General features: G+C 54.3%; 8 protein-coding genes across 8 annotated transcripts; 4 read left to right on the top strand and 4 right to left on the bottom strand.

The window, feature by feature from the left end:
- Window positions 1-751: 751 nt before the first annotated feature.
- Window positions 752-6,840, bottom strand: CCOS01_16098 (Sec63 Brl domain-containing protein; the record flags this gene model as incomplete). Its single annotated transcript, XM_060464235.1, has 4 exons — window positions 752-2,862; window positions 2,914-3,102; window positions 3,152-5,897; window positions 5,950-6,840. 4 exons carry the CDS (start codon window positions 6,838-6,840, stop codon window positions 752-754), a joined length of 5,937 nt encoding a protein of 1,978 aa, XP_060305290.1.
- Window positions 6,841-7,893: 1,053 nt separating this feature from the next.
- CCOS01_16097 (synaptobrevin) lies at window positions 7,894-8,896 on the top strand (the record flags this gene model as incomplete). Its single annotated transcript, XM_060464234.1, has 5 exons — window positions 7,894-7,914; window positions 8,025-8,103; window positions 8,230-8,362; window positions 8,447-8,503; window positions 8,593-8,896. 5 exons carry the CDS (start codon window positions 7,894-7,896, stop codon window positions 8,894-8,896), a joined length of 594 nt encoding a protein of 197 aa, XP_060305289.1.
- Window positions 8,897-10,646: 1,750 nt separating this feature from the next.
- Window positions 10,647-12,791, bottom strand: CCOS01_16096 (uncharacterized protein; the record flags this gene model as incomplete). The annotated part of the gene is made up of 1 exon (XM_060464233.1): window positions 10,647-12,791. One exon carries the CDS (start codon window positions 12,789-12,791, stop codon window positions 10,647-10,649), a length of 2,145 nt encoding a protein of 714 aa, XP_060305288.1.
- A 4,729-nt stretch (window positions 12,792-17,520) lies between these two features.
- On the top strand, window positions 17,521-18,344 carry CCOS01_16095 (profilin; the record flags this gene model as incomplete). Its single annotated transcript, XM_060464232.1, has 5 exons — window positions 17,521-17,533; window positions 17,699-17,714; window positions 17,812-17,896; window positions 17,982-18,128; window positions 18,210-18,344. The coding sequence occupies 5 exons, from the start codon at window positions 17,521-17,523 to the stop codon at window positions 18,342-18,344; spliced, it is 396 nt and encodes a 131-aa protein (XP_060305287.1).
- A 547-nt stretch (window positions 18,345-18,891) lies between these two features.
- On the bottom strand, window positions 18,892-19,663 carry CCOS01_16094 (Got1-like family protein; the record flags this gene model as incomplete). Its single annotated transcript, XM_060464231.1, has 5 exons — window positions 18,892-19,188; window positions 19,275-19,290; window positions 19,362-19,410; window positions 19,507-19,533; window positions 19,642-19,663. The coding sequence occupies 5 exons, from the start codon at window positions 19,661-19,663 to the stop codon at window positions 18,892-18,894; spliced, it is 411 nt and encodes a 136-aa protein (XP_060305286.1).
- A 1,342-nt stretch (window positions 19,664-21,005) lies between these two features.
- Window positions 21,006-21,644, bottom strand: CCOS01_16093 (uncharacterized protein; the record flags this gene model as incomplete). The annotated part of the gene is made up of 1 exon (XM_060464230.1): window positions 21,006-21,644. The coding sequence occupies one exon, from the start codon at window positions 21,642-21,644 to the stop codon at window positions 21,006-21,008; it is 639 nt and encodes a 212-aa protein (XP_060305285.1).
- Window positions 21,645-22,035: 391 nt separating this feature from the next.
- Window positions 22,036-22,358, top strand: CCOS01_16092 (uncharacterized protein; the record flags this gene model as incomplete). The annotated part of the gene is made up of 4 exons (XM_060464229.1): window positions 22,036-22,040; window positions 22,066-22,135; window positions 22,191-22,275; window positions 22,330-22,358. The coding sequence occupies 4 exons, from the start codon at window positions 22,036-22,038 to the stop codon at window positions 22,356-22,358; spliced, it is 189 nt and encodes a 62-aa protein (XP_060305284.1).
- Window positions 22,359-22,960: 602 nt separating this feature from the next.
- CCOS01_16091 (actin) lies at window positions 22,961-25,408 on the top strand (the record flags this gene model as incomplete). Its single annotated transcript, XM_060464228.1, has 4 exons — window positions 22,961-23,144; window positions 23,208-23,528; window positions 23,582-25,305; window positions 25,376-25,408. The coding sequence occupies 4 exons, from the start codon at window positions 22,961-22,963 to the stop codon at window positions 25,406-25,408; spliced, it is 2,262 nt and encodes a 753-aa protein (XP_060305283.1).
- Window positions 25,409-25,848: the final 440 nt, after the last annotated feature.

The raw sequence follows: 25,848 nt of genomic DNA, 5'->3' as shown, positions 1-25,848 counted from the left end.
CACCGAGCACGCATTTTGAATATAGTACACGCGGAGCGAAACACGACGATGATTATTTTCCTGGAAGACTGCAAGCATGGTGCGAAGGCGTTTTGTTCTTGGATTTGTTTTTGGTTATTGGGGCACCTTGATCAGTTCAGTTGCGAATGGTGCTCATCATTTGGGGGATCACAGTACACGGGAAAGCGAGGAGGAGGATTTTCAAAGATGTTTGGGAGCAAGTTTCACTCTGTTGAGGGCTTTGGGAAAGGGGCGGGGACATGTCTTGATTTTCTTTTTTGTCGTTTACATATTGCGGATGAAGGATGTGTTCTTCATATTTTGTTGCGTCATGGGCACTTGGTATAAGGGATGAACCGCTTTCCACCTTGCCCCTTAATACTGCTCATTGGGCGAGATATTTTTTTTCTTGGGCTTTTCTTACACTTTTGTTCGTTTACATGGACAGGAGGGGGGACATCATCTCTCGCGAGAGAGCATTGTCCACATGTTGTTTCTTGAATAGTTTTCATTTTCGTAGGGCATGGGATATGGGTGTTCTCTTCTTGTTTATATTGTTTTCGTTCGAGTTGGATGAGGGTTTCACGTCCAACCAGCAGCGGGTTTCTCATCATCTGCATCCATAGCATTTTCATTCTCCATTTCCGCTGCATCTAATATAGCCCAAATCTCATCGCCACTGCCACTCTTAAAGAGCGCATCTTCTGTCACGGTGGCTGTGGTCTACAGCGAGTGAGTATGTGCCTTACCTTCAAGCCCGAGAAGCACCGTCACCATGCTGCTGAAGCTGCGCCTTCTTGGACTTATCCACATCGTCATCCACGACCGGCGCCGCGGGGACGTCGACGGTGACCCGGTACTCTAGCCCAACATACGCGTCGCTGACGACAATGACCTCGAGCTTCTTGCCCTGCGCGGCCTCGGGGACCTTGATAGCCACGCGCGCGGTAGGCTTGGACCCGACGGCGACGCTGCGGCCGGGTCCGCCTCCGGACCAGCCCGCGCGCTTGACGGCGAGGACGTCGTCGCGGGCCGGCTCGGCGAGGAGGACGAACCAGCCTTCGTTTTGGGGTTTCGGGAAGCGGGGCGCGTAGACGTGGGCGTCGCGCTCGGTTAGGGCGTTTAGGCGGCGGAGGTCGACTGTGATGCCCAGGGCCGTGGTTTCCGCTGCGGGGACGGAGACGGCGAGGTTGGGGAGTTGGGAGGCGGCTTTGGCGAAGCGGGGTTGTTGGTGAGGCGGGACGGAGAGCTGTTTTGCGAGGGAGGTGATTTTGGAGGGGGAGGAGGCGAGGGTGGAGATTTTGGCGAGGGTGAGGTTGGATTTGTCCGATTTGAGGGTGTCGAGGCCGACGCCGGGGAGGATGGAGGGGGCCGGGTCGGTGGGCCAGCGGGCGGATTTGATGCACTGGAGGAGGGTGATGAATTGCAGGCAGGTGGAGAGGTGGCCTAGCTCGGTCGTGACGTCGATGGAGGCCTGGATGATACGAATGGCCTGGTCGAGGACACTGGTCTGGTCGCCGACGTAGTCGGTGATGGGGAGGGAGATGCGCGACATGTGTGCCTGGAGCAGGAGGAAGGCTTTCACGTGGGGGTCCCACATGGGGAGGCCAAAGGAGCTGCCGGGGTAGAGGAGGTTGCGGGAGAGCTCCTCGTTGATGAGGTCCTCGTTGTGGCGGACGGGGAGCTCGTCGTACTCTGTGGCGCGGGACATCCAGGAGAGGACGTCGAGGAGGGAAGCGGCGGCCTTGACGTGTTTGACGAGGTGGCGGACGGTGATGTGAGAGAGGTAGTAGTAACTCATGATCTTGCCCATCGGGGTGGGGTCGACGTCGCCGTTGGGGAAGACTTCGACGCAGCTAGAACGGGCGAGCTCGTCGAGGGACTTGTCAATCATTTCAATCATGTAGTCGTTTGCCATGGTCTGGGCGGCGATGCTATTGTGCTCTTCGGCCGAGATCTCGAGGCCGTAGTAGGACGGGTTTTTGTGCAGGCGGCGGAAGAAGAAGGTCCAGGTCAGGTAGTCGAGAGCGTCCTGCTTCGTGACGATGGTCTCGGCCGAGACTTCGGCGCACAAATGGTTGTCGAGGACCGTGTGGAGGGACGACTCGACGGGGAAGCCGGTGTGGAGGAAGTGCTTGTAAAAGTCCTTCTTGGCATCCTTTGTGAAGATGCGAGCCACGCCGGAGTTGTCGAACTGCGGACGGCCGGCACGTCCCAGCATCTGGAGGACGTCCGTCAGGTCCATGTCCTTGTAACCTTCAATCTTTGCGTCGTAGAATTGCGTGCCCTTGACGACGACGAGATGGGCCGGCAGGTTGACACCCCACGCGAGGGTACTGGTGGCGACGAGGATCTGGATCTTGTTGTTCAGGAAAAGTTCCTCAGCCAGTTGACGATCAGACTCGACCAGACCGGCGTGGTGGAGCCCGATGCCAAAGCTGATGGCTTCCTTGAGAGCATCGTCCTTGACCCTGGCGAGATTGAGCTGGAGGTCATCCTCGTCCATGTGAAGGAATCGGCGGGGGTTGTCCTCCATGCCGCAGTAGTTGATGAGGTCCTTGGCCGTCAAGCGCGTCTGTCTTCGAGACGGCACAAAGACGATGACAGGCTTGTCTGGACTGTGCGTCTTGACAGCGAGGAATGTCGGCCGGTTCATGGACTGCATTAACGGGCAGAAGCCCCTGACCTCGGGGAAACCGTCGATGTACAGCTCTAGGGGAACCGGACGCACGGAGTGGCGGAAATTGAACAGGCCTTCCTTAACACCGAGCCAGTTGCCCAGATCAGTGGCGTTGGCGCATGCTGTCGACATACCAAGAAGGCGGACAGAGTTCTTGATGGATGCCGCGATGTAGTTCATGCCTTGAGTCGGTCAGTATCTTTCTAGGGGGCATTCACCGGGTGCACACTTACGAGAGACGATGATTTCCAGAATCGGACCACGATCACCAGCGAGGAGGTGAATCTCGTCAATAATGACGAGACTGACCTGTCGAACGTAGCCTCTTGTCTGCCAACTACGAGAGATACCGTCCCATTTCTCGGGCGTAGTGATGATGACGTCGGCATCCTTAATGGTGCGCGTATCAGGGGTATTGTCACCTAGTCAGGTCAATTGGTATTTCGGGATCGAAAGACGCATGCAACGTACCTGTCAGTTCGACGAGCTTCAATCCCAGAGGCTTAGCAAGTCTAGCTCCCCAATCCTTGACACGCTCGCGAACCAGAGCCTTCATCGGCGCAATGTACACGACCTTGGATTTTGGCCGCTCTCTAAAAGCCCACCACATCGCCAGCTCTGCCGCAACGGTCTTTCCACTGCCAGTGGGAGATCCGAGGAGAACATTAGCGGGTGTGTGATAGAGGGTGTGGAAAATTTGAGTCTGCATGGGATTAAAGTACTGGAAGCGCTGGGCGTAAATCTCCTCGAGAGCCGGGTTCTTGAGAGCACTGATGGGTAACGGTTGCAAGTTGAGGAGATCAGTGTACACGCTCTCAGTGTCTGGGCGAATCAAGTGCTGGAAAGAAACGGGCGTCACCGTCTCGGCGCCAAGCCATCGGTCAGAAACTGCCCGTACATAGATCTGGGTAGGCAGGGGATCCGAGAGAGGGATGGTGAAGTTGAGTTCGTGCTCATCGTGGAGCTTCCTCCTGTTCAGAAGGAAGAACTCGTGATGGTAGATCTCAGACGTCTCAGAGTTTTCGACCCAGATGTAGTACGACTCGGAAGTCCCGTGAATGTGGTCATTCCATCGGAAGTCGGGCTCGATGAACAACTTGATTCGGAGGACGTCGCGGTTGAGAGGCGCAATTTCCGCTTCGACGCTGATGGTCGGGAAGTTGTTCAAAATGTGTGCAATCTTCTTGCCCGCGTTCTGGTTATGAACCAGGCTACCAATCTCGGCAGATTCCATGTCTCTCATTGCCTCCACGGTCATGTTATCCTTGGCATCAAGCTGGTTGAAGACCGACTTGGGGAGATCAAATTGGTGTAGAGGGTGCTGGAAGGGCCAGATACGTTTCTCAATAGACTTGGCGAGGGTGAGGAGAACCAGGCATTGATGTCCCCATCTCCTATTCAAAGCAATCATGAACAAGGCTCTGCAAATACGGCCCGCCTGTTGAGCAACATAGTTGAGATCATTGCCAAGAGCAAAGTCTTCTGGCTGCGCTCTCGAGATGTATGCCTGCAACAGGATGTTGGTCTTGGCCTGAGGCGTGTCAATGCCGCCATCAACGTCACAAGGAACGACATCGTTCCTCAGACGTGTGAGTTCCTTTTCTTCAGAATCTCTGGACTGGATGTTGTCAAACTCTCCGCTCATAGCGATCATCTTCAAAATATCCGCCTCAGTGGCCATGGGCCGCATCATAGTGTTGAAGATCTGAACACTCGTGTGCAAGATGTAGTACTGACTGGCAATGCGGCCGATATCCTTGCTGCGGAGCTCCTCAGTCACTTCGTTGAAGATGATCATCTGGCTCTGTTGAAGAGTTCGGGCCGCCTGAATAGCCAGTGTACGACGCCTCTGAACAAGAGTGGGATCATCTCTGATTTCAGCCCACTCTATGCCGTAGCTCATTGGGCTTCGTTGCATGCGGACAAAGAGGTATGAGTATCCAATCCACTGGACAGCTTCGGGAATCGACGTCACAGTACCGAGGGAAATCTCAGCATTCAGATTGTCGACGAGCTTGGTGGAAAACTTGGACTCGATCGGTTGTTGCTCCGTGACGGTAGTCAAGTAGTGATGGAGCCTGTCTTGAGTGGTACAAATCATACCGATACCGGTGTCCTCGAATTGGGGACGACCAGCACGACCAAAGATTTGCAACACGTCTAGGATGCCAAGATCGACGAACTTACCCTCCTGTGCGCTGTACACTTGGGTTCCCTTAATAACGACCGCAGCCGCGGGCAAGTTGACACCCCAGGCGAGAGTCGCCGTACAGCAGAGAACCTTGAGGACACCCTCTCCGAAGAGCCTCTCCATAAGATTTCTGTCGGAGCGTGCCATACCAGCGTGATGGATACCCAGACCCTTGGGCACCAATTCTCGCAAGTCTCGCGCCTTGGATTGCTTCATGTCTCGTACAGCGTTCTCGTAGTTCGGGTGGTCCGTGGGGTCGAACAGATCCACGCAGAAATCTTCAATGGCCTTCTCGTACAGCATCTTGGCCGTCAGGAGAGTATCTCGTCGCGAATGGACAAAGACCATGACTTGGTGACCTTTCTGGAGCATGTCCCTGACTTTTTCAAAGGCAACGGTGTCCAAGTTCTCTCTGGAAGCCTTGGAACCAGCCTTGCCCTTCACACCAATGAAGTGCTGCTCCAATGGTACCGGGCGGAATGAGGCGTCAAAGTAGAACATACCAGCGTGCCGATTGACCTTGAGGAAGTCGGCAACGTCCACGTAGTTCGGAAGCGTTGCACTGAGACCGACGATACGAATTAATGACTGTGTGCTCTCGACTTGGCGTTCGGTTCTGGCGACGAGAGATTCGAGGACAGCACCACGCTCATCGTGAAGCATGTGAACCTCATCGATGATCAGAAGGCGGACTTTCTGCACCAGCTCAGTATCGCCAGTTCCCTTCCTCGTCACGACATCCCACTTCTCAGGGGTAGTGACGATGATTTGGGTTTGAACAATCTCAGCCTTGGTCAGGTGCATATCTCCAGTGAATTCACGGCACTTGATGCCCAACCATGCCAGTCGCTTGCCGAGCTTCTCGGTGATTTCCGCGGCCAAAGCCTTCATCGGAGCGACATAGACAATCTTGAAATCCTGGAGGTCGACTGCGAAGTCTGTGGCAGTGATGTCTTCAATGGGGTTGGGTGTGCAGTAGTGACCAATAGTTTGGAGGATTGTGAGCATCGCAGCATCCGTTTTACCCTGTTTCCGGTCAGTAACCTGCACATATCACGACAGACTTGGAGCAACTTACAGCACCAGTAGGGGCACAGATGAGCATATTCTCGTTTGTTTTATATGCGACTGGGTGAACCAGACTCTGCATACGGTTGAGAGCTTTGTAGCCCTGAAAGGTGCCGCGACACAGACCGTCCATATCCGAAATCTTGACCAGTCTCTGGCCGGGACCCAGAACTCCCTTCTTCCCTGCAGGGATGGCATACTCCTCATACTTGTCGAATAGTAGCCTCTCGCTACCGCTTGGGAGACCGTACTTCTGGCCTGAGTGGCTGAGGGAGTTTCCGGCGTTGTATGACTTGTACACATGAGGGTACTGGACTTCCCTGGTCATGGCGGGCGCGAGAGTCGCATTCTTGTGCTCAAAGTCCTGTCGTCTCAAGGCCTCCTCACGCTGCGCCTTGCTCAAGAGTTTCCCTTTGGGCTCCTGGGATCCCTGGGAGGTGACGGCCATGACAATCTCGTTGCGGTGGCCGAGCAGTTCGATGATGAACTCAAAGTCGTCGAAGCCGACAAGATCGGCGAGCTGAGACTGGAGCTCCTCGTCGCCTTGGCCGGATGTAAGGATGCTGATGATCTGGTTTTGGAATACGTCTTCGGCCAGACCATTTTTGGCGGCGATGGATGAGCACTTGCTCACGAACCAGGCGGCGCCGTAAGCAGCGTCGCCGTTGCTGGCGTCGTGACCATCTAACTGGTCGCTGCTGTACTCATCGTCTTCGTCGTCTGAGATGAAGTCCCAAACGTCCTGTGCGCCGTTGCCCGAGGAGTAGCCTTCGAATTCATCGTCGAAATCTACATCCGAGGGGGGTTCTGAGGGGAGCTTAAGACCAGCCAAAGCCGTTTTCATGGCCTCGAACTGGGCTCGCCACTGGGCCTCTGCGTTGTCGAGATTTGCAGACGCCATTGTTGTGCTGTTAAAAGGGTGTTGTCTTCAGAACTCTCAAATTTACTGTTTGTTGCATGAGAGAGGAACAGAGGGGAATTAGGAATGATGCAACTTCTCCCTGGTCCGCATATAAAACATCTGTGAGGTCAAAAATGTCTATGATGGCTAGCGGTGGTAAGTAAGCCGGGGCCGGTGCTGGAGGAGTCATTCACCGAGTCGCCGCCCGCCGTGCATAGTGGGGCGGCCTGGAAGGGGGAAAGGTGACGGGAAGTACCTGCAGCTGCCAACTCGCCGCCGGATCAACCTTGACCTTCATTGTCGGCCACCGTGGCACTCGGATTAGCAGAGTTCCATCGATTTGCTCCCGCACCCAATGACGTCCGTGGTTGGTGGGGGTTCTTGACTTTTACTCTCGTCAGGTCACGTCACACACCTTGCTCTTTGTAAGGTACCTGAACGGGTACTTTGGTACGGGCTGACCGCCACACTGAGGACGGAAGAGGGGAGCGCCCGAGCCTCCGCAGGCGGCAGGCAGGCAGGCAGGCTGTCACCGCAATGCTTAGCGGACTTGGTGTGCTGGATGCTAAGCAAGGTACGCAGGTACATCAATGCCTTAATTACTCTGCAGCCTAGAGGGGCAGTCCGCTGAGCCAAGTTTCCCAATAGTGGGTGGTGCATGTGATGTATCGCCCCTCTAAGCCAATCGTTCCCCAAGGTGCCCGCGGTGCCCTCTGTAAGCCTTGAACCGACACGGAGACGCTTTCTCCATCGTCCTACAACTCGGATCGCCTCCTTTCTCCATTATCTCCATTCCCAATTCCCCCTACGAATACCTGACTTTCTCACCCTCCCACGAATAAGCCCGTTTGCTGCTCCCGAACTCGACGTCCTCGATTCATCTACGAATTGCCTACGAACCGACGACAACTAGACTCCGGGACTACGTCTTTTCGCTACCCCTCTCGCTCCTCAAACTCCGCCGTAAGTCGAGGCCGGATCTCCCCTCCCATCGCCTAGACCGCCTTCAACGGCGACATCTGTGATCGACGACTAACACCACAACTCCAGAAAATGAAGTTGCACTACATCGGAGTACGTCTCTCTTCCATCGCTGCTACCTGGCACTTCGCGCGATCCTAAAAGCACCTGCGAGCGACCTCGCAATTCAATCACCATCGCAACTAACGCCTGCGTCGCAATAGATCCTTCGCAATGACAGCAAGCCCGCCGTCGAGCTCTGCAGCGAGATGGAGCTGTCCGCATACTCCCGGTTCACTAGAAGTAAGCCATCCACGATTTGCGCACGAGGGGAGACTGGTCGCCCCAGCTACGAGCCGGACGACTTGGGCCTCGAGCCTATCGTGCCCTCTCATGCCTGAACTTGGGCTGACGATCCTTGAAACACAGACAGCTACGCCGAGTTCATGAGCCTATTCTCTAAGAAGGTAGCCGAGTCGACGCGCCCTGGCCAGAGGCAAGATATCGAGGAGGGCGATAACACATTCCACTGCGTGGGAAGAAGCGAGGGTATCTGTGGCGTGTAAGTGGGCAACTCTTCAGAGATGCCTTCTCACAAAGGCGCCGTACGCACACCAAAGAGCGGTGCTGACACTCTACTGCGCAGTATCATTTCCGACCACCAATACCCGAGTCTCGTCGCTCACCAGCTTCTCTCCAAGATGTACGTCCACCATCACCCCCAGGGCCGCCAAGCCTTCTCCCCGTGCCCCTCATCAGGTCCCAAGGCCATGCTAACAACGGTCACGACAGCGTCGATGAGTTCCTCACCAAGCACCCGCGCTCCACATGGGCGACGGGCGAACCCAAGCTCGTCCTCCCCGAGCTCAAGGAGTACCTGACGCGGTACCAAGACCCGCAGCAGGCCGACTCGATCCTCAAGATCCAAAAGGAGCTCGACGAGACCAAGATCGTGCTGCACAAGACCATCCAGAGCGTCCTGGAGCGCGGAGAAAAGATCGACGACCTGGTGGCCAAGAGTGACGGCCTGAGCTCCCAGAGTAAGATGTTTTATCAGCAGGCCAAGAAGCAAAACTCGTGCTGCATCGTCATGTAAAAACAAAGAAGTCGTACCCCCTTTTTGTTATCGCCCACCTTGTGCCTTCTCTCACCTGAGTTGATTGTCGTTAAACCGTCTGGCGTTGGATCCCTCTTGGAACTCTGTCTCAGCATAAACACTCGCTCCGTGTTCAACGTTCCCTTGGTTTCGCAAGAACGACCGTCATTTTTGTTTTTCTGTTTTGCAACAACGTCGGAGGAGAAGAGGCGCTTGCGCTACCTACCACAGCAGGGTGGTGGGAAGGCAGGTTAGCAAGGCCCGGTGTTCATATCCCTCACCCTCCGCGGACCGGGTCACCAAACTTGCTTCTAGTAGCGAGACAAATCGATGGCTAGAGCTTTTAGGATTAATACAAATCTTTCCTTTCTGTTGCAGAAAATGCCGTTGTGCGGATACTGCATGCAGAAGAACAAGGAGAAGAAGAATGGACAAAGGGCGGCAAGTAGCCGAGACATTTTTTGGCTCGATTTCTTCAGGATGTGAGACAAAGGAAAGCTAGGCGCCCAGTCACTTGTCTCTAATATCTACCGTTCACCATATGACATATGACTGTCTTTTTGGGGTGCGGAAACTTCGATTTCGGCCAGCAAGGCATGTTGTAGGTAGATAGCAATTTGAGTATGCGTTGAATCTTTGGGTTCTCCATAGAGAAGCAATGCGTTTCTTGTTTTAATCTTGGTTTCTAACATGGACCTACATATACCATTGTGTCCTTCTTGCCCCCCCCCCCCCCCCAAAAAAAAAAAAAAAAACTGGCTTGAACCACATACACCGAGGTCTTTCTAGCCAGTAGGTGCAGTGTTATCTTCCTAAGCAAGAGGGCTACAGCTCTAACCCAGGTGCTTCCAAAAGTCTTAAAAGCCACGCAGAGTCCACGCGGCTATATCTACTGCACAGCCATGGGCTGACTGAGACCGAAACTCGCCGCTGACCTTGAGACTTGAGTGTCTTGAAACCTACATGTGAGCTCCCAACTACGAACACAACCAAGGTGTAGACGACAGCCCAAGTTGCCCAAACGTGGTGACACAAATATTTCGACAGCGGCTTCAAAAAAGGATTGAACCTAGAAACGGCATGTTTATTTTTAAGCTTTAGGGATTATCCAAGAAAAAAAAAAGGAAGATTTTCCAAGAAAGCTTTCTTCATAAAGGTGAACCAAAGGGTAACAGGTTTGAAAATGCCCTGGCCATTGCCCGCCGTCCTTCTCCCTTCCTACACCAGATAAAAAAAAAAGAATTTCTCCCCCCAACAGTGGTATCGATTGCGCGCAAAAGAAACGAACCTTCGAGGTCGTATGACAGGAAGATCAGATACTCCATCGGGAATCCTTCTCTGTGTTTTGCTTCTCGGGAAACTCGCTTGCAAGTGACAAAAAAGACCGTTCGAACTTTGCTTTTCTGATAAGGCCACCACACACACATATCCAACCCCCATACAAGAATATGAACTCGTCAAAACCTGAAACCAGAGTTAAGAAGCCCCTCCTTTCACCAAGCGTATGAAATCCCGCTACAAGCATAGTTCGAAATGGTCCTCCAGAATAATAAGGTGAGAGTGATGACAGAAAAAGGTGGAGTAAAGGAACAAATCGGTGGATGAGAAGGTGGTTAAGTAACAAAAGAGGATTGTAAAAGTCTGATGGCGAGTCCGAGCACCATCAGTGTATGTGGACGAAGGGAATTAGAAGAATGTCCGACATGATGATAGGGATAAGAGCCTAGGCTCTAGAGATTTTCGTGTGAGTTTACGCCAAGTCATCCTCGACGATAATCCGCGAGCTCTTGCGGTTCTGCGCGATTTGCTGCTCGAACGTCTCGCCGTGGCTGATGAGTGTTGGCGTAGAACTCTTCGTCGTGGATAGGCGCTCATTCTTGCCCACTGTGATGGTCGTCACCGGGCTTCTAACGTTGGGGCTGCCGCCGGTACGAACAGCATTCGTCTTCAAGGGACGCAGCATTCGGCGCTGCTGCCGGGAAATGCTGATCTGCCGGGCAATCGAAATTTCTACCGCAGCGCGGAGCGCGTCGTCCGGCTCAGACTCGTCGAGGGACGGCTTTGTGACGTGCGTATGGACGGAGGATACCGATGCTGGGGAACGGTCTTTGGCGCTGGGCGCAGCGCTCGACGGGGCCGTGGACTCGCCTGGTGTTGAGATCATCTGCCATGCGGGTTCGTATATGGTTGGCTTCAGTTGCTCTGTCAGGTGGATCTCCTCGGATTCGTTGTCGTCTGTTGGCGAGTCGAGCATGAGGCCGGACTGCTCGGGCCCGAAGACGAAGTCGTGTACATCAGAGGGCTGGGACCGGGCGATCGTCTCGGGCGATAGAGTCTTTTGCTTGATAGATTCAGGGCTACTTTCCTCTGCGGCTGGCTCGAAGCTTGCTCTCTGCGGGGATGACAAGAAAGCGGGTGAGGTATTTGAGCGGAATCGGGGTGATTGAGGCGGGTTGTTGGCCGATTCCGAGGGCGTGGCCGGGAACAGTGAGAGCGAAAACGCCGGCGACTTGAGCGGCTGCGGTGATGTTGCCCTCCGACCCCTCATACGTTCCCTCTCCTCCTCTTCTCTAGTGACCTGATCGTTTATCGTTTTCAGTCTGTCCAGAGTAGCTTGCCGCCTTGCCAGAAGCGATGATGAAGGCTGTAAACCTTGCGATCCCAAAGTCGAATCTTGTGATCCATGTGGTTGTTGTCCCAGGACGTTGCCGAACATTACACTGTACCTCTCCATCGTGATGCTGGGAATCTCCACGTCCAGGAACCCGCCCGATGGCTTAGGCGGCAAAGCCGGTACTCCCATCGACACGTGAACCGGCGCAGAAATGTCCGACTTTTTGACGCTCTTGGTCGACCGTGTGGACGCCATTCTGCTTAGTAGTTTAGGGGGCTTTGAATCTTTCGGGCTCGGCGGGGCCACAGGGCCAGCCGTTTGTGAGCGCTTCATGGCCGGTTTGCTATCCGCTGTTCTCTTCTCAGTATTCCGTCTTCCCAAGTCAGTGGCCTGGTTCGTCGTCGGTGAAATATCGAAGTCCGTTCTCGTCGGTGCCGGATGCTGAAGATTCATAGGTTGTGAGATGGCGACTGGGGACGAGGCAAGTCTCTTGCTTTTAGAACGGCCAAACAATTTCCATCTTCCCGATTTCTGCTTCGGTGCCGGCACGGGTTCCGGTATCTCCTGCGGCGGTTCTGGTGTTGGTGAGGCCCTCATCATGGTCGTGCTGAGGCTGGATGCCTGCGGTTGCCACTCGTCTCTCGGGGCGGGCATCGGCGATGGAAGAAATTCGCGCGACGCTGTGAAGTCCGGAGGTGGATGTGTCGGGCTCCCTATGGCCATGCCTATTGCTATCGTTCCCATGTTGCTATCCATCGAATCTGGCGTCTGAGTCCTGACTGTAAAGGTGCGCGCCGGTGAGAAGTCGTGTGAGAAGTCGCCAGGACTCTCTACCGGAGATGCTGGATTGTCCCGTATCGGGATGTGATACGACTTGTAACCACCACGTGCTGAAGACTGAGGCCTGATGTACAGGTCATCCTTGGACATACGTCTATCAGCAAAGGATCTGAAGCTGGTGGTGCTGTAGTTATGAGGTGAAAGACCTCCGCTAGTGCTGGGCCGCTCAGCCATGGTCGAAGACGCCTTAGATGGAGGAGGTGTAGGCAGCGGGCGATGGCGGTATGTGTTGCGAGTTTCAACGGCAACGGCAGCAGCGGCGGCAGCGTCGGCGGCAGCGTCCTTTGCGAAGAAGGGCACGCTCTCGTTTTGAGAAGCGCTCGAGTCTTCCTTGGTCTGTTGGAAACTTGACACAAGACCCGGCGACCCCAGGACGGGGGACTCTGGGCCGTGCGTCTGCACACCACCGGGGGCCCCTCCACCAGTCCTCATGCTCTTCATAGATCTGGAACGGTTAACCAATTTGAACATGCTCCTCTAATGGCCCGGAACAGGACTTTGCAATGCTAGCGCTTGGCGGATCCTTGTTGACAGGGCTATAAGAGCAAGAACCAGGCGGGATGCCCAGAACGTGGAGCGGGGTGATCGGTTTCGAAAAAGGAGATGATGGGAAGCGGTTGCAGGAACTAGTAGAATCGGAGGACTAGAAGGCCGTCTTCCAAGTTGCGCCAAATGTGGAGGCAAAAGAAGAGAAAATGAGAAATATGGCTGCTAGTAGAAAGGCAGTTGCCGGAAAGAAAGACCAAAGACCCGATGACAGAGAACCCCCCGAAGCCCATATGCAGAGAACAGGAGAGGACCCAGACTGCAGACGGGGGGGACACTCTGACTTAACTCTACTTTGATATCATCCCCTCTGATTTCGCCTCTGCAGGGTCGACCCAGAGCCCAGAAGCCCTCGTTCTTGGTCCCCAGCACGCGACTCGCAACTTTGTCGCCTGTTTGAGATTGATAGGACGGATATTTTAGGGGGGGCTGATCAACACAAGGATGACGAACTTCAACATCCTGTCCTTGGGCCGGTCTGTGGATCGAGGGTCCCGGTCGTTTGTGAACGATAAGTCGCGTATCTTCTGCGGTCGAGTGGAGGTCTTGCGGTTTCGTGTGTCAGACTAGCGAGAACTGTAGGGAAGCACAGCGGCGAAGCATGATTGACGGAGTCGTCATCTGCAGGGTGACCGAGAGGTCTGGAGACTCTGGATAGTCTGATTTCTGTGTTGACACTGCCGTGCGGCGTGGCGGTCAAGGCTGGCTGAGGGGGCTGAGAGTCGAGAGCTGAGTGAGAAGCCTCGGATGACTCCATCGTCAAGCCGCGGCAGCTTCCGGTATTATCGTTCTGGAGCTTCTCGACGAAAAGCTCATAAGAAGCAATTTGACTTCAAATTGACTACGCCCACATGCCTTGTTGTACCCCCCGTCGTGTCGTGCCGTACCTTGCCGCTAGAGAGAGCTAAAGAGGGGAGGGATTCGAGAAGGATGAGAGAAGAGGGAGGGTCGCATCCGTGCTTGGTCTGCGGGACATCCTGGAAAGGTTGGGTTACCCCAGCCTGGGGGCAACAAGCCTCAGGGTCGTCCCTGTCATACCGCACGTCCTCTCGCCTTCGTTGTCGTCGGCCCCCCGAGGCCCAAGCCTCGTCCGTCGATGTAATGATCAATTCGCTAATAATCCGAGAAGCCGTCACTGCGCTACAGTAGGTCGCAAGTGGTCGTTGAGGTTATCCAAGAACTGGATTGATCCCAATTGCAAGAAACTGGGTCCGCCGGGATCCGAATCGCCTCTGAAAGATGGGACTGGCCCAGACTCAAGATGAGTAACACGAGGACGTCCCCTCTGAAGCCCAGTGCCGCCCCAAGATTTGCCCAACGGTCACCAGGCTGAAAATTGCTTCATTTGAAGTTCAATCTCCCAGCCGATGCGGTCAGCGAATGAGAGTTACACGACGTTGCAGTCGCGGATCCTCTCCGCACCGCTGGGCTAACAACGCCCTGCCCACGCATATACCGATCCCCCACTCTGACATCAAACGGGTCTCTCGTTTTAAATGAAAGGATCAGAGACATCGTTGCTCATCCGGCTACCCACCAACCATGGTCCACAATCAAGGAAATAACCTTCTCACACTAGGCCTGCTTATCCAGCGTGACGCCAGCGCTGTCCGGTGTAATTTGATCAAATCTTGGTTATTTCCTGGTCCATTTTCCCACCGCTTCTTGGGCCTATTGTCGCACAGGTTTCCGTACGGATACGTTCGTCTCGCAGCTTTGTGCGCTCACGGACATAAACACCAATTGTGTTCCCTGATACAACCATGCAACGACATTGCGAAGACAATGCAAGCCGCACACATATCTGGGAAGTTGGTTGACAGAGGACGCGCCAAGTAACACGAAATTGGCAGCTTACTTAGGGCCGACGCTGAATAAGTCTGCCGCTCGAGGTGTCATCGTTCGGGGGGATCTGGTCGACGACACGCCCTAGTGCCTCGTATGCGTCTGCTGTTGGAGCTTACAGGTTGTCCTGTCAGCCGGAAGAAATCAAACACCCTCCCTCTTAGAAGGTGTCGTATTGAAACAGACTTCCTGGGACACGGAGCGCTGTTGCTGAGGTGGGCGCCGCCGAGCGTTGGAAAGTTTGTTGTTCTCGATTTTTTTTTTGTTTTTTGGGCGTTGCCTGTGTGCGCCTGCGACGTGCTGTGCGCTTGGGCCAGACGCTGACAAGCACCTCTTGTTCCTCTCAGTCCACGATAGGCCCACAGTCAGATCATCCTTCCAGGTCCTGAAATGGCTCCAAAGAATCGTAGGCTATCGAGGAGCCCTGTGTGACAAGGCTGACTAGGTATCAGGGCAGACCAGGAGCTTAGAGATGATGGGAGGATGCGGAAGGCTATCCAGCGACGGGGTTTGAACTGTCTCGTCCAGGGTGGAAAGCCGAATGATCGTCTCAAGATTGCAAATCCGCCAGCCAGTGTATCCGTTAGGTGGCCAGAGCGCAAGTAAGAAGTTTACTGGCCATCAGGAAGACACCCTGTCGTTTTGATCGCTTCCAAGAGACATCGTCAGTTGAGAGATGCCACGAAGACGCCCCTGAAGAAACCGTCGTCAGATGGGCCCTTGTCTTCTGAACGATAACCTTGTTGCCAGGAGGTTATCGCATTGCTGTCAAAAAGTAAAACTGGTTTGATGAGCAGCATGCAGTATACTCAAAGTTCGTCTGAAGGGATGACTGGAACCCATTTTCGTGTTCTCTCTTGCTTGTGTAATGTCCACGAATAATGTCATGCAGATGCAGCTGGTTCTTCCCACGGGTTGAGTTTACCAAGTCGCCGTGTAAGCCGAGTCCTCCGCAGCACGTAAGTTTGCGGCAGCCGATCTCAGGCTAAGCAATTAGTCCCCCGGCTGATCATTCTACGAATAGGATAAAGTTGGGCGCCGGTGTCTGTGTCTCTTCGATGAAGTCTAGCCCTCGTTTAGACTGTCTTCCACAGCCCGTAGATGGATCTGTGAACCCGTGCAAAATCAGAATTTGGAAGCCTGGAATTGTTGTTGAGATGACAAGACGACCAGGGCGATCAATTAGGGTGTGAGACGGCGGCGGATCAAGCGTAACGTAGGCGGTGCCCCGGGTGACGATCCGTTGACAGTGTAGCATCCCGTGAGAGGCATCGGGTGGAAACAACTCTGATAGTTTATCCAGATGATCGGACGTGTACGCTGGTGAGCGGAATTCCATCTGATGAAGAGAGGCCAAAGCCTGAAAGAGATGCTGTACAGCCTGGACCCCGGCGTGATGGGGACAAGAAGTTCAAGGAGCCGATCGGGTTAATAGACGACTACGACTGTGCAGGACCGAGCTGAAGACGGAAACGTCCCGTCTTTCGACTCCGAGCTGCGTTGCGGACGGACTTCCGTCAACTAGGCGTCCTCAATGTCGCCGTTGACCGCATATAGGTGGATAGAGTAAAGATAGAAGACTTCGAGCGTAAGTTGGGCTGTAGAAGCTGCGGTAGCTAACATGGAATATGCGCTCCTTCTTGCATGGACGATCCAAACATATTTAGAAAGCAACTCTTTTCGCTTGATGTTGCCATTCTGCACGTCCGTCCTCACTTCTCATGTGCCGAGCGTCTGTTTCGTTCCTTCGATCCTTCTGGAAACGAAAAGCCATTGATAGCGACGTCGACGAAGACGACGATGGAGATGGAAGGCGGCATAGAGCTTTGCCGGGCCGTCGGCGGAGATGTGTTGGGCTTGGCGAAGATAGGAAACGGGGGTCGCTGCCGTGGCGCATTGAGTGTGGCGAGCTGAGGCGGTGACGGCCCTCAAATGGGTGGGGCCCAACAATGCCGTGTCTGTACTGTGCCTCCTTCCATCATACTCGCACAGTCACCCCGCCATCACGTGACTGAACAAGTGTTTGGCGGGGCACATTCCGGAAGTGGCACCCAGGTGGAAAGATACGTAAGGCGGTAAGGTAAGGTATGGTATCTATTACAAGGTAATGGCTACACAGGCGGTGATGGGAATACCCGGCGGATCGTGTGGACTCGTTGAGCTCTCTCGAGTGGATCAGCTACCTCGGGTACGAAGTACAGGTAGGTAGGAAGATAGGGGATTGAATTCGTCAAGACAAGGCTAGGCCGTCGCTGTCGACTAGGAAAGGGAATCAGAAGAAACGATGAGAAATGTTCGGATAAGGTGCAGCAATTCTTTGGCAGTCCCTACCTTAGGTATCTTACTGTGGTAGCTGCATGACATTGCTGGACTTTCCTGAATACAGCACCTCACAGTTGCCGGGGGTGGAAGCAACGAGAAACAGAGGTATTCGCCTACGATGCTCGCGATGCTGAAGAAAGTACCCCGCACCGCTACTTTGGCGCCAGCAATGACCTCTCAGCAGGTAGCGTGATACCCCGCCCGGCCCGCTGGACCTAAAAATTGGTTTGCTAAGGTATTCCTCGGAGGAGAGAGGGGCAAACGTCAGGCAGGAAAGAGGAACAAGAAACATCAACAGTCACAAACCGAAATTCCTCCCCTCCATATCCCACACCGCGTCAAAGCTTGAGCTTTTTGCACACCCCCTTTCGACAGAGAGAAGCTTCTTGTCTCTTTTTTGTTAATTTGCACCAGCGAGCACTAGTCTCTTATTTCTTCCCGTCTTCCTTCCTTCATCATGTCGTGGCAAGGTAAGCTCACTCACTTCGCAATCTCCCACCCCCACGAAGGGCCGATGCGGGCGTTGGCAGCTCTCTCCCAAGAGAGACGGAAGGGGAGGGAGAAGCCAAACCCGAGGGGGAAAACCCCCCAGACCTCGAGAATCATCAGGATGAGCTGACAATCTCTCTCTACAGCTTACGTTGACACCAGGTAGCTTTGCACCAGCTTTTTGTTTTCGCGGCTTGCGCATCGCGAGGGATTGTTGAGCTATACAATGGGCCATGGAGAACTGACGTGGGATCTGTAGCTTGGTCGGCACCGGCCACATTGACAAGGCCGCCATCATCAGCATCGCCGGTGACAGCACGTGGGCGTCGAGCGCCGGTTTCACCGTATGTGATCCCGCCTTCAATTACCAACGAATAACTACATTTCTCTATCCGTACCACTACTAACAATATCTCTTGCGCAACATAGCTTTCCGCCACGGAGATGAAGGTTGTTGCCGACATCGTTACCGGAAAGTCGGACGTCAAGGACAAGGCCTTTGCCGATGGTCTGTTCATCGGCGGCGAGAGATACGTCATGGCCCGTGCCGAGGAGGGTGCCATTTACGCACGAAAGGTTGGACGCCCATACACTCTGAAAGCACGAAAAAAACGTGGCATTGTCCGCAGAAGGGCTGACTTGAAATCACTTGAATAGGGCAAGGAGGGTATCGCCGTCGCCAAGTCTACCCAGGCCATCCTTCTCGGCCACCACGGCGAGAACGCGCAGGCCGGCAGCGCTACTCTGGCGGTGGAGAAGCTGGCAGACTACCTCGTCAGTGTGAGCTACTAAGAATACCAGCCAGGGTGGAGGAGGTGATGGCGTAGACGAGGGGGCACGCGGGGGGATTTTTGCAACTAAAGGAAACAAACCCCTGGAGTTTACTGTGTGCGAGGCAGGCTGGGCATCTCGCTCCCGCGTACACACGAGGATGTTGACACTACGAATCGACGAACACTAGATTAGCAAGAGTTTACCAATGGCGGAATCTTTGCTTAGCCGCGGCTACGTTCGAGCCCGAAATGCGCCAACCATGTATGTCAATGACATGTCTTTCCGTCCTATGTGTGCCAGATGGTTTCTCAAGTGTGTCTTTCCATTCATTCATTATCCTTGAGCGAGTTTCGTCGTCTCTAGACAAAGGTTTCGCCCTTGCTCTAAGAACCGAAAACAAATCCGCGTATAATTACAAGCCTTTATCAAATCATAGGTTCAGGGCCCAACCTGCGCCGTTATGGTATACAATCCCGTCTATACGCTATCCTCCTCATTCCAGTGGCTTCCCCGAAAATCATTGATACGTTGATACATCCCTCCCGACCGCCTTCCAATGGAATATTTACACAGGCAACTCAGCGTTCCGGCGACCGACACCAGACCGGTCGACCGCGGTGCCGATATACGGCCCGATGACGGGGATGTTACGCGCAAAAGCGGCAATCGTGCCGAGGAAGTCGCCAAAGAGGACCATGATGCCGTAGAGCTCGACGCAGAAGCCGATTAGGGGCCACCGTAGCAGGATCAGGGTAAGACCGCCAAAGAAGGCGGCCGTGCCCTTTGCCTTTTGTTTCCGCGCGAAGAAGAGGAGCGTCTTTTGGGGTCCGATGATGATGGTCAGGCCGATGAGGAAGAGAATCTATTGCGTTTCAAGGGTCAGCTACTTTGCGTGTAGGTGGTCGTTGACTCTGTGGTCAGGGAGGAGGGAGGAGGGGAGTTTCGTACGTTTCCCATGGCCAGCCTGAGAAAGGATCGGGTTAGCTCTGTCGCGAAAGTCAAAGGGGGAGAACAAATCCGCAAGGAACGACTTACATTGCTCGGTCAAAGAACAGCATCACTCCACCGATGAGGAAGAAACCTCCTGTCGGAAGCGCAGAGAAGTTAGCCACCGTGAAAACTACTTGCTGTATGTGCTACTCGATGCGCCAGAGAGGTACTGGTGGCGGCGCAAACGTACCTCCGGAGCAGAAGATTACTCCAATTTCTGTAAGAACAAAGGTCAGCTACGGTCCTTGACGGTGGTGTAGAAGCTGCGCAACATGGTTCTGGTGCGGTATTGCCTGTGACGGCTTGGCGGCGCAAAAAGACGTACTTTGAGAGTCGGACATCCACATTGACGCCATCTTGGGTGTATGCTCTAGCTTCGTTGGAGTTGGGTGGTAGGAAGAGAAGGGAGCTTCGATTCGATCGGATCGTTCGAGGGTAAGGTCTCTTTCGTTTTCCGTAGGAAGGTAGCTGTACAATCAGAAGGGTCCGAAAAGGGCGTTGTAATCGCGAAAAGAGAGGATGAGAGATACGCGAGAGAGGATTGGCGTACACAGGACTGTTAGACTGAGCTGCCGTAATTTTTTAGATTAGGCAAAGAACAGATCACCAGGGGGAAAGGTGCCGGCCGCTGGCACGCGAGCAGGGGTCTTTGCTGCAAGTTCCTGTTGCTTGGCCGCGCGCCGTCACACAACGAACCTAACTCTTAGGGGTTTTGGGGGGTGGTGTGCACCGAAAGCCACTAGGAATAATTGGGTCCCTCTAGCAAGGTAACCAATTACAACGTGGGTTCAATTTTCCCACGATGGATTTAACCCGCGCTGCAGTTGGAAAAAAATCAACCTGCTTCTTGAACATCAACTCAGTGTTGAGTTCGTCTTGAAGGGCTCGACGACACGCGCATCAGGACCATCCAGCTGGCGAGCACACGACCATCAACAGTACAGTCAGGAAATACTCTTCAGCCTTTCCTATACGGCTTTCATTGATGCATGGCGCAACTGGTCTCTCAAACCGCTCTTCATGAGGTTATCCAGCTGGGCAACTGCGGTATAAGATTTGGGAAGATCTCATGACGGAGTGTTTGAGCTCTACCGTGGAAATACATGAGCGTTCCTCTTTGTGGACACAAGAGGATAGCATCTATACCACCAGCTCCGATATAGACGAGCAAGATCGTCCCCCGGCCGTGGTTCCGGATTCGAGCAAGTCGGAGGCTCGACAACAAAACGGTAAGGAAAACACAACTGCATAGCAGTTCCGCCGCGACGGTTGTAGCTTTAAGCTATGGCAACTGAGTATCGTCTCTCAATACGTTCTCGGTAATCTGTCGATTCACAGGCGAACAACAACAGTTTATCACGATTAAGCCGGAGTGTCATCTAACACCCTATGCTGAAAGGCGCAGGGCTGCATAGTTGAGATTTGACTTTGTTGGTCGCACATACATAGATTCCCGCACCCTAGTAGCTCATCCTTATGAAGAACAATCATCGTATTGACTTGAAAACGACTCGTTCCGCTCGACACCCCCAGTAACTCCGAAACTTGGTTCATGACCACAGTTGTTGACCCCCAGTAACGCCTAAACAAGGAAACCTGCAGCATCGTGCCTTATGCCTCCTGCCGCCGCCGTCATTCTCTGTCCAATCCACAAGATGTATCCGTAAGATGTAAGGCAGTAGACACCCCTTATTTGAGAACAGTATGCGCACCACGCGCTTCGAGATACTGCTCAGCCGCGCCCTGCGGCAAAGTTCGAATCAGCCCAAACACCTCCTTGTCGTGATACCTCAGCCGCGTCTTGGGATCGACATACGGCGCCGGCAGCCCCGTGATATCGCAGTACCGCTTCGTGTGCGCCAGCGACGGCGCCGACTCGACGTTGGTGTAGGTAACACTCGGGCCCGAGCCTCCGCCGGCGGCACCACCACCGTTGGGGCGCAGACTCTTTTCAAGAACAAGCTTCGACAGGCTGCGCGAGGCCTGCGCGAGGTTCGGGTTGTTGTCGTTGTTGCCGCTGCCGTTGCCGGCGGCTGGCGTCGAGGCGCCGCTGGTAGAGAGGCCGTCGTCGTCGTTGCCGCCGCGGCCGCCCCGCGTCGTCCGCGCCGGCGTGGCCGCAGCGCTGCCCTCTTCTTGTTGCGGGGTCGCCAGGGCTGAGGCCTCGCGGCGGGAGGCGTCGCCGAGGATGGTCTTGATGTTCTTGTTGCGGCGCTGGTTGGGTTTCCAGGACGGGTTGCGGAAGCTCTTGTGAATGGAGTGGATGTCGAGCTCGTCGAGGAGGGCTTGGTGGGCTAGTTGCGCCTCTGTAGCTTCTTTCGGGGCCGCCATTTTAGTTGGAATGTGGTATCGTGCGGTTTTGGGGTTTCAAACTGCGATGATACGGCTTTGCTGTACCCATTGGAGGCGGATGGCTGGTTGCGCAACAGGAGGGAAGCAGTGGCCGGGTAGCTTATTCTGCCGTTCCTCACCGCTGAGCGGGAGCTCGGTGTGATCGGTGAGTTGTGCCTAGAGCGCTGTTCGAGTCAAGTCATCTACGATTGCGGTGGGGTACCTGTAACAGAGTAAACAAACACACCACAACCACAAATACGTGCCTAACAAAATGGTATGATACTAACCGTGGTCACTCGCAGCGCAGACGAATAGACATGTTAACGAATAGAGTAGGAGAGTCCTCACGAACACCAACAGAACCTGCTGCTTTCTCGTATTATTACCAATGTGGTATGTCGCTCTCTAACAACCATAGGTCATTACGACTTACACAGTTCCAGGAAAAACTCAACGAGGCGGTGATGGTCATGAATAGATCACTGCAGGTAATTTACCCATTCTTATTCTATGACACTTTGCTGTGACTGATGTCGGTTTCAGGAGATCAACATTGAGAACATGAATGTCGAGCTCGTCGCTCAGATGTTCAAGAACTACCAGTCTAATGTCTTGTTCCATCTTGAGGGTACGTTTCTTGTCATTATGCAGACCTTCGTGAAGTAATTTAACACTGGACTAGCTACGGACAACCTGAAGCCGCCTGCATGAACATGGCGGAACTCGTCGTTAGGTGCTGGGTGTATGGATGAGGAATGAGACAAGACTGATGACATTTCCGGCGCACTCCACGAGCCATAGAGCAGATACCCACTGAGAAGCCATAACTGGAGGAAAGCTTCAGAATTCTGAATTGACCGCATTTCCCACCCTTCTTCAAATGGCCATGATTAAAGGCAGTCGCAAGTTTGGCAGACCTGAAAGTGAATGTGATAGTTCCCATTTTGAACAAAACACCGAGGGGCGAGACGCTGGTTGCACTTGATTCACCCACGTAGTACTATTACCTTTGCTACGCTAAGATCACGTAGCTGCGCTGCGACCCGAGTAGCACAAGCCGGTAGGGGTCCACTGAAATTTACAGCCTCGCAGCCTCGCAACAACGGCGCATCACAACTTCATCAACCGTAATCAAGTAGACGCATTGAACGCGACGCACGTGACGTAGACGCTCCCTACCTTAACGAACCTTCCCGTTGAAGACGCCACCAGCTATACAGCTTCGAAATCCATCATATACTGCCCGTAAATTCCCGAAGCATGGTCCGTCGCACTGCGACACCCTAGACCTTTCCCAACACACGAACATCGCGATGGCGCCCTCAGCTACGGGCGAGCTCCCTCCTCTGCCAGGACCTCCCGAGAGGACGTACCCTCCAGCCAAGATCTTCCAAGTCAAGGAGGCTAAGTTCGAGAAGCCGATCCCGGTACAGCAGGATGGACGGGAGAAGGCATTGGCGCAGTCCTCCCGAGGCGCGGCCATTGTAATTGACAACGGTAAGCTCGCAGGCGTTCCGAAAACGCATGTGGCGGAGCGGCTGTTTGACTGACTGTCGATAGGATCTTCGGCCGTCCGTGCAGGATGGTCATTTGAAGAGAAGCCGAGGCTCAACATCCCACCGATCATGGCGAAATACCGCGACCGAAAAGCCGGAAAGACGTATTCCTTTGCAGGCAGCGACTGCTATGCCGACACGACTGCAAGGAGTCACACACGTTATGCGCACGAGCAAGGGACGGGTATTGTGAGCAATTGGGATGTCATGGAGCATGTTCTCGACTACATCTTTCTCAAACTCGGCTTGAACGGAGATGATGCATCCATCGACATGCCCATTATCATGACGGAGGCGGTAGCCAACTTGCCGTACTCCCGGAAATGTAAGCTGGCCTCTCGCAGCATGTGAAGACCAATAGCTAACACATCTATGAAGCCATGACAGAAATCATCTTCGAATGCTACGGCGCGCCCTCCCTAGCATACGGCATCGACTCCCTCTTCTCGTACACACACAACAAGGGAAACACAGGCATCGTAGTTTCGTCATCCTACACCTCGACACACGTGATACCCGTTTACAATCACAAGGCCCTGCTGAGCCAAGCCACAAGATTGAACTGGGGAGGATGGCATGCGGCAGAGTACCTGCTGAAGCTGATTAGGCTCAAGTACCCTGCTTTCAACGGGAAGCTCAACGTGTCCCAGGCAGAGCACATGCTCCGCGACCATGCTTACGTTTCAAAAGACTACAACACTGAGTTAGGAGGCTACTTGGATTGGACAGGCCTTGAAGACCGGGACATTGTCATCCAGTACCCCTTTACAGAGGAGGTCATTGTGCAAAAGACGGAAGAGGAGTTGGCTCGTATTGCTGAGCGGAAGAAGGAGAGCGGCAGGCGGTTACAGGAACAAGCTGCGAAGATGCGCCTCGAGAAGCTGATGCGCAAGGAGAACGAGCTCGAACAGTACAAGAAGCTCCAGATCAAGCTTGAGCAGCAGACCAACAAGAAAGAGGTCAGGCGGCTGCTCGATAGCAACGACCTCAAGGATGAAGCTGCTCTCGAGAGAGCCATCGCCACCCTTGAGAAGGCGGTCAAGAAGGCGCGCACAAAGGACGTTGGCGGTGACCCTGCAGAGGAGCAGCAAGAGCCAGTATTCGACCTGCTCGACGTACCAGACGAGGAGCTCGACGACGCCGGCATCAAGGCCAAGCGCCAGCAGAAGCTCATGAAGTCCAACCACGACGCGCGGGCCCGCGCCAAGGCCGAAAAGGAGGCCGAGAAGGCCCGTGTCGAGGAGGAGAAGCGGCTAGACGTGGAGCGCCGCGAGAACGACCTCGAGGGCTGGCTCGAGGAGAGGCGCCAGGCGCGCGAGGTGACGCTGCAAAAGATGAAGGAGCGCGAGCGCCTCAAACAGGACCTAGGCAACCGCAAGTCGCTCGCCTCGCAGATCCGCATGAAGAGCATCGCCAACCTCGCGTCCGACAACCCGGTCAAGAAGCGGCGCCGCGGCGGCGACGACGACAATTTCGGACAAAACGACGACGACTGGGGCGTGTACCGCCAAATCACCGTCGGCGACAACAGCGACGACGAGCAGGAAGAAGAAAACCTCGAGGCGAACCTCAAGACGTACGAGGAGGACCTTCTGCGCTACGATCCGGATTTCGGCTACGAGGACACCCACGAGGCCAAGACGGACTGGTCGACGTCGATGCTTCACGCTTTCGCGCGTGGCCCGCGGCCCTTTGACGCCGGCTCCCAGGCCGAGCTGAACCAGATCCACCTCAACGTCGAGCGCATCCGCGTGCCCGAGGTCGTCTTCCAGCCGTCCATCGCAGGCGTCGACCAGGGCGGCCTCATCGAGATTGTCGGCGATATACTCAACCAGCGCCTGGGCGGCGTGTCGAACCGCGAAGATTTCCTAAAGGACGTCTTCCTCACGGGCGGCAACACGCTCTTCCAGGGCTTCGACGAGCGTCTCCGCGAGGGGCTGAGGCCTCTTCTCCCCGCCGGCGCGCCGCTCGCCATCCGCCGCGCCGAGGACGCCCTCCTCGACGCGTGGAAGGGCGCTGCCGGGTGGGCTGGGTCGGACGCCTGGAAGGCTGCTACCATTACGCGGGAGGAGTATCAGGAGAAGGGCTCTGAGTATCTCAAGGTAAGTTCACCCAAACCATTCCGCCCCCATTTCTGAAACTAGACAACAGACTGACACGATGTGATCATAGGAGCACGACCTGGGCAATACTTCATATGTATGATTACTTAACAAAAGGGGAGAAAACAGAGATCACGGACGATGCGGGCGCTTTGCAGCAGTGGCGACTTATTTTACGGCTTAGGGAACGGGACGTCTCAAAGGGGTGAGGGCAAGAAAGGATGGGAGAAATTCAAATGCCGGGCCTTACATGTTAACATATCTTTACATTTTACACGTCCTTCTTGCTAGTATGCCACCAGTCTTATTGACGAGAAAAAGCCAAGCTTTGCTATTTCTTCATGACTTCTTCGACACACTCAGACCTATGTCTGTTTGTATTTCCGCGCGAGTGCAAATTGAGACGGGCTCCTTAGCTGCGTGAATGAGGGGGAATCAGAACGATGACATCCATATAAGGCCATGCAAAACAGAATTTCTGCGGAGACTAATCTGTAATGAGACTTTCGAACGTTGCCTAGGTCTTTCCTCGGCTTCATGGCA

This window comes from Colletotrichum costaricense, assembly GCF_030867565.1.
Source record: "Colletotrichum costaricense strain IMI 309622 chromosome Unknown Scaffold_27.1, whole genome shotgun sequence".
Classification (NCBI taxonomy): Eukaryota; Fungi; Ascomycota; class Sordariomycetes; order Glomerellales; family Glomerellaceae; genus Colletotrichum; species Colletotrichum costaricense.
The sequence above is the reverse complement of the archived record's forward strand: the minus strand, read 5'-3'. Positions and strand labels throughout refer to the sequence as shown.